Source organism: Pteropus alecto, unplaced genomic scaffold (genome assembly GCF_000325575.1).
Source record: "Pteropus alecto unplaced genomic scaffold, ASM32557v1 scaffold98, whole genome shotgun sequence".
NCBI classification, from domain to species: Eukaryota; Metazoa; Chordata; class Mammalia; order Chiroptera; family Pteropodidae; genus Pteropus; species Pteropus alecto.
Genome location: NW_006443570.1, coordinates 269,510 through 276,813, shown reverse-complemented (window position 1 = coordinate 276,813; position 7,304 = coordinate 269,510). Strand labels below are relative to the sequence as shown.

Below are 7,304 nucleotides of genomic sequence, written 5' to 3'. Positions count from 1 at the left end.
GATAAATATGATAGGGAGTCAATAAAAGACAAAAGGTTGCTGGGCTGCACTGATTGCCCTGCAGTTAGGTTAGGGAACTGGAGCTCAGTCAGTATGTTCTGGTGATTTTTTTTTTTTTTCCAGTAATACTCCCCTAACAAGGAATGAAAAAGGGGGAATGGTGGGCAGGAAGCAACAGCCCTGGTTTGGGAACTGACCAGCAGGTAGGTAGGCAAGGGACAGAACTGAATAGTATAGGCTGGGTAAGGAGTCAAATAGACCAAAAGTCTGGAACTTGATACTAGGCATGTGAGGACGTGGGAGAGATGTGAGATAGATGGCTGTGATCAAAGATGATAGCTCTGGGTCCCTCTCACTCTCTGCCTCTGTGGAGTGTTATCCTTTTTCTAATAAACTTTCCTTTTGACTCTAATTTTGGCGTATGTGTTGAATTCTTTCTACACTCTCTGCCAAAACAAAACAAAACAAAACCCCTCTTCTTTTCTCAGTGGAGGGATTGGTCTCCTCCGCACTCGGGAAAATTTGCCCTGTCCTGCATCATCTTTTCTGGCGACCACAAAGAGACCAAAGGACATAAACTCATCCCACTCAAGCTCACCATGGCTCTTCTCATCTGAGAGAGACTGGGATTTACTCCGCTATGCTGTGCAGATCTATTGGCCTTGGGCAAATGGTTGACACTGTTTCTAGGGGGCTGGTGAGAGACTCGTTCTCTAACTTAGCAGGAGTCCACCGGTCCTGTCTACTTTTCCAGCTTTTCTTCCTCTAACTTCTCTGACTCAGTGTCATCACCATTGGAATTGCAGAGAAGACCTGCTCAGGGATCCCGTCAAAACTCCAAATTAAAAGGCTGCAGCACCTTTGGGCCACAACAGGACGGGCTGCAAGGCTTCCTGCTACTTCCAGATGCTGGAACAACCTCACATTCTCTGCCTTCGGGGCCCTTAGAATAAACTTTCAGACATTTTTATTCCCAGTAAGCAGGGACTATAGCCCTATCTGAGCTTTGAAGCTACAGCAGACAGACCTTCATCCCTCAACATCCCAGAAAAAAATATCTAAGTGGGGAATAATGTAGGGAGGAGGCAAGAGAATTAAAAGGGTAATCAAGCTACATTAAGACACTGCAATATGTTGATCAGCTTGACAGCCAGGCCAGGGAGGACACCTTCAGAACAAAGGAAGATTTCTGCTGCAACAGCTAACAACTCATTTCCCCACACCCCCGTGGAAGGGGAAACTAGAACAACAGAGTCTTTAAGTGGGACCTACACCAATTAAATCGTTCATTCCCTATGGCTAAAACCACGGGGAACCTATGGATTAAAGGCTAAGAACTGCCAGCTCACCTTTTCAGGCTACATACTCTTCTCCTATCCCCTTCCTCACTGTATGTCCATATAGAAGGAAATGGGAACTAAGAATGATATATAAACTGAATTCTCTGAATATTTAGGGTCCCTCTCACTCTCTGCCTCTGGAAGGATACCACACTCTGTGCGTGGAGTGTTATCCCTTTTCTAAGAAACTTTCTTTTTGGCTCTCAGAGGGAAAAAAAAAATTGTATCTCTGAATCTTGGAAATGGAGCTGTTTTCAGCGATAAAGACTACAAATGTGCTCCCACTGGTGCTGAAGGAGACTGAGGAATGGTGGAGTCGAAAAACATAGGAATTGAGGATATTGAGGAATTTTAAGGCATTAAATTAAAGTTGCAACTGATACAAATGTTAATATGAAAAGAAGCCTAGCATAGTGGACAAGCCTAGGCTAGGGTCTGGAGACCTGGGGTTCTACTTGAATTTCTACAAACTATGTCGCTTTTGGGAAGTCACTGCCCTTCTCTGAGGTTGAATCAGAAGACTTCTCGGGGACTTTTCTGCCTTAAACGGTAATTATTTTTAGGCTAATGGCAAGAGACTGGCTAGAGAGGAAGATCCCTCCCGTTAGGCCGAGGGTGCCCCTCTGCTGAGAAGAGTCCGGAACCTTTCTGCTGTGCTTTCTGCCGGACGTGCGGAAGCGGAGACCGGAAGCCCTTTGCCGGGAGGTTCCGGGTTTCCTGGGTTACTACGATGGCGATGAGTTTCGAGTGGCCGTGGCAGTATCGCTTCCCGCCCTTCTTTACGTGAGGTTCAGACCCCGAGAAGCCCCTCTGCGACTCCCTCTCTTCCCTCGGACCCCAGGCTCAGCCCTGATCTTTCACGTGGGGAGGGGGAGAAAGGACCCGATTGCCACCACTCTCAACCCCTTACTTTCTCCCCGTATGCGCCCCCGGCAAGTGCTGCCTCTCACCCTCTCACTCCCTCTAATTCTGCAACCCATCCCCTTCACCCGGCAGGTTACAGCCGAACGTGGACACTCGGCAGAAGCAGCTGGCCGCCTGGTGCTCGCTAGTCCTGTCCTTCTGCCGCCTGCACAAACAGTCCAGCATGACGGTGATGGAAGCTCAAGAGAGCCCGCTCTTCAACAACGTGAAGCTACAGCGTATCCTCCCTCAGGCTCTTCCACAACCTACACATATGCACTTCCACACTTTCCCACATGCGGACTTCACACCACCCCCCACCCCCCCTTCACGCACAGTAGTCAGGTTCCCACCCAGACTGGCCTTCGGAAAGACCAAGTGTGTAGCTTACCCCTGTTTACCACCCCCACACCAACCCAAATGCAGCACCAAACCCTCTTGTCCTAGGCAGTGATGGGTACCCGGTGTCTTTCAAGTCTTAGAAACTCTGCTCTGAAGCCAAGCCCCAAGCTTTTCAACCTCAGCCCTTTAGACTCTTTGAATCTCTTATCCTCATTTTTGTGAAGCTTAAGCTCTGCTACTACCTTTAGTAATTTTCTCCACCTACTCTCCTTCCCCCAGGAAGTAGGGGTCATTTGTTTTTGCTGGCTGATTCATACCTAAAATATCTGTGCAGAAAGGCTAAAGGAAGGGTGAAGACTGAGGGTGAGAAATAGTAGGACCTTTCATTTTGTAAAGTGTTTCCTTTTAATTTGAATAGTTTCTTTTTAACTTCTGCCCTCTGATAGCCAGGAAATGCCAATTTACATGCTGTTGGGAATTGTACGTATAGTTTGTGGGAGGGAGAGGAAGGGGGCAGGTGGTTTTCAGCATGAGACTGGCTCTGAGAATTTTTATCCCACCCAGTTCATTTCATTAATGCCATTCCCTTAACCTTAAATCAGGAAAGCTCCCCGTGGAATCAATCCAGATTGTATTAGAGGAACTGAGGAAGAAAGGTGGGTTCAGTTCTCCAGATTCCTTATTTTTCCATCTAGTTGGGTTTTCCTGAGGGAAGATTAACACAAGTCTTTTCTTGTAACAACTCTCCCCTGGCTTGGAGCCCAGAATGCTCTGTACATTAGATATCCCAATTCTGCAGGTTGTTTTCCCCATTGGTATACAAAGCTGAAATCTCTCCATCTGTGCTCTAACACCTGAAGAGATGTAGAAAGAGAGCGGGTGCCTTGCTAATAGTCATAGCATAACAAATTTTGAATTTCTCTTTCTGAAAGCTGAGTCTCTTACACTCTATTCTACCTTGGTTTTTGCCTCTCTTCCTTCTTAGAGCATGATGCTTTCATAAATATCTATTTTGCAGGGAACCTTGAGTGGTTGGATAAGAACAAATCTAGCTTCCTGATCATGTGGCGGAGACCAGAGGAATGGGGGAAACTCATTTATCAGTGGGTGAGATTATTCTGCTGCAATGACCCATGCATGGCAAAGGACAAATGTATCAGTGATCAGCAGATACCTGGTGTTCTCAGATTCAGGCTGAGCAAAGCTGGAGGGGGCAAGAAAAGGAAGCGTAGTTCTTCCAGGCAAGATTCTTTCAGTGACTCAATTTCCTTGGCTGCACAAAACTTCTCTTTCTTTGCCTGTTGGAGGTCAGAGGCTCCATGAGGCCATGTTTGGAGAATGCACTATTGGGAACCACTAGTACTATTGTTGGCTGGAGCCTCTGACCACAGAAGATAAATGAGGAAAGGAAGGAAAAAAAAAACCCATGGGGCCCCTCCCCCCACCACACTCTTATAGGGCTGTCCACAATATGAATGCCACATTCTGAACCAGTGTGGGTGTGGGGACACACTGTCCTTCAAATTCTCAGCCACCACCATTTCTAAGCATTCCCAAGAGAGAGAGGTGGGGAAGAAGCATCAACAACCCAAATAAAACAAACACATACCACCCATTCTTGGACAGGAAAACAACCAGAATGAGAGGTCATTGCTCAGACACGTGAAGGCCTGTGGTTTAGTGGTTCAGAATTTGTGTGTACATGTATAAATATAGTACCTGTAGGGTTTGTGGATTTTAGCCATTCCTCTGCAGAGGTGACAGTGAGCCCTGGTTTGGGAATAGGTATCATTCCTGGGTCAGAGAGGTAGAGCTGGTGAGTTTACCTTCTCCCAGGAGATTCCTGGTCCTTATTCAGTCCCCATTTTCTTTGTCCATAGGTTTCCAGGAGTGGCCAGAACAACTCCGTGTTCACCCTGTATGAACTGACCAATGGAGAAGACACAGAGGATGAGGGTAATGCTTTTCCCTTTCCCCCTAGTTTTGTCATCTGAATCCTCTCTCCAGTCCTTGTTTAATTGACATTCAGGCATTTCTCTGCCTCTGGATTCCAAATACTACGTAATACAAGGGTTCTTAACCCATGTTCAATATTTCCATAAACCACCTGAATTCACATACAAAAAACCCCCAAATTTTTGCTTGTGGGGGTATGTATGTATTTTTCTAGGGATAGAGTCCATATTATCAGATTTTCAAGGGCATCTGTGACCCATGAAAAGTTAATTACTGATGTAAATGCCAAATGAGGAACCGGGGCAGGAGATGAAGCCTGAAATCTCAGTCCTTGCTGACTCAGGTTTTCTTTCACCCTTTATCCTTATAAAGAGCTCAAGGTTTGTGGGTGTTAGCTGAAGGGATTGGGCCAACACCTCCAGCTCTTTTAAATACTTTGTTTTCTGGCCAGGCAAGGATTTGTATACTGTTTGATTTTTTTACATAGTATAAATACTCTCTTAGCTCTTTTATTTCTGATTTTATATTTTGATCCCCAGGATCACCAAAAGTTCCAGTCTTAGCAGAGGAAAAGAGTGCCTCCCCTTTTTGCCAGATCCTGGCTGTCCCAACAGAGCTTACAGCTCTTGGCTCTTCCCCTGCCCTGCAGGCCTCTGCTTGCTATTCCCACCATCACCTATGACTTCAGTGCTTCATCCTTGCCCAGCCCACCACTCAGGCTAGGCAAAGCAGGAGGCTTCCCTAGAAAGCAGGCTTCCAGACTCAAGAGCTGGGCCCCTGCAGAGGGTGAGGTGTACAAGCCTGTTAGGGCTTGCCTCCTGTCTCACATCTCCCTGCAATATCTTGCCATATCTCCAGACACTCAGCTGGCCCTTGGCTCCCAGCTTTGTTTCTTTTAAGTAGGAAAGGGCAGATATCTGTGCTGGACCCTAACAGTCTCCTGGCCAGAGGTATGGTTATATTTCTTTGTGTTAGGACAGGTTCTCCTGATGGGTACAGTTGTGCAGTGAGGGTCAGTGTTCAGTAACAAGGGCCTTGTGCTCCCTAGGCTTCATTGTCAAGTCTCCCTCTTTGTGGCCCCCAAGCAAACGGTGTCACTCTTGTGCATCAGACACTAATGGATTGGGGGGCACATGGGAGTTGAGTCTGAGAGAAGAACCAAGAAGGGAAAAATAGGAATGCTCATTTTATGCTAAGCTTTTCTTCCACCTGTTACTCCTAAGGAGTACCTCAGAAGGATGGGTGGCAGCTGCAGCAGTATAAATGGTACATATATATACTGGCCTCATAATGTATCAGCTTCCAGCTAGACTGGTCTCCTCAGAGGCTTCGAGACCCAAGGAGCTGAGTGTTCCTGACTGTCCATATCTCCCTGTCCAGAGTTCCATGGGCTGGATGAGGCAACCCTACTGCGGGCTCTGCAGGCCCTACAGCAGGAGCACAAGGCAGAGATCATCACCATCAGCGATGGCCGAGGCGTCAAGTTCTTCTAGCAGAGACCTGTCTCCTTTCACTTCTTACCTCCCACCCTTCCAGGGCTTTCAAAAGGAGACAGACCCAGTGTCCCCACAGACTGGATCTGTGACTCCACCAGACTCAAAAGGGCTTCAGTCCACGGTTGGGTTTCCCACTTACCCCATGTGTCTGTCCCTGGGATAGAGCAAGGCTGAGGTGCCAAGGAGAAAAGATGTGCTTCTCCTTGCCCTACCTCCTCTCCTGTCCTAGATTGTCCCTAAGCCAAGGTCTGTAAACCTAATACCACGTGTCCACATACCTAGTACACACACACACACACACACACACACACACACACAGCGCCTGCACAAGCTTCTGTCTCTTCTCACTTCTACTTCCTTAGCTTTTGTTGCCTCCCCTCAGGCTGGTGCTGGATCCTTCCTAGGGGATGGTGGAAGCCCTGGCTGCAGGCAGCCTTCCAGGCAATATGGAGCTAGGAGGCCCAGGAAAGGGCCTGTGTATGAGAGGTGGGGCCGGACACTGATTTATGATATTAAAAAGCTCAACCCCACTGCTTGCCTCTGACGTTACTACTGGAGTGGGCGTGCGGAGGGCTGTGAAGTCTTACCCCCAAAGCAAATCCCAGCTTAGGAGAGGGGAGAGAAGGCCTATGGCCTTCGTAAATGAAAAGGTCCTCCAGTGCTTGCCAGCTCCAGTGAGCCTGTGGTTTTACATCTGTTGGGTGGGCTGTGTGTGGGGGGGAGTGCTGATGGAACACAGCTTGGGGACAGACTGCTTTCTGTGTCTGAATTGGAGTAACTTAATGGCTTCCCTTTCCCTCACCTCCCCCAAGAAAGTCCTGAACTACTCTGAAGCCCCTCCCTCTCTCCATCTGGTCTGGGTGAGGTAGTTGAAGCCTAGGGGAGCTGAGGGGGAGTAAACCGGATATGGACTTTGGTTTATTGGAAACTTTAGCAAACAGAAAGGGGAGGAAGGAGAGCCCACAAGCAAAAACAGCCACTCAGGGCCAGGTTGAGGTCAAGGTAGGGAGGTGAAAGGGTTGGGTGACCGGGTCCTGGGTTTGGAGGTGGGGCTTGTCCTGGGGTGCACAAATCTACCCCTGTGCAGCCCGGGAGAAAACCTGACCTTTTCATTGACCTCTGTATTGTTGGCCTGGGGCTACAGTGGACAAGGAGGGGTGGGGCTGCTTTATCTGGGGTGTGCAGGCAGGTGGTAACCTCCTTCTAGCCACCCCCCCCCCCTTCTAGGGTCCGGGAACTGAAGTCGCGTTTCCTCTCCCTGTTTAGC

At 48.3% G+C, this 7,304-nt stretch overlaps 1 protein-coding gene across 1 annotated transcript; it reads left to right on the top strand.

Annotated features, from left to right (window-relative positions):
• The first annotated feature begins 1,989 nt into the window (after positions 1–1,989).
• Positions 1,990–6,567, top strand: VPS25 (vacuolar protein sorting 25 homolog). Its single transcript, XM_006924582.3, has 6 exons — positions 1,990–2,123; positions 2,337–2,482; positions 3,188–3,241; positions 3,604–3,692; positions 4,466–4,541; positions 5,922–6,567. Exons 1-6 carry the CDS (start codon positions 2,071–2,073, stop codon positions 6,032–6,034), a joined length of 531 nt encoding a protein of 176 aa, XP_006924644.1. The 5' UTR covers positions 1,990–2,070; the 3' UTR covers positions 6,035–6,567.
• Positions 6,568–7,304: the final 737 nt, after the last annotated feature.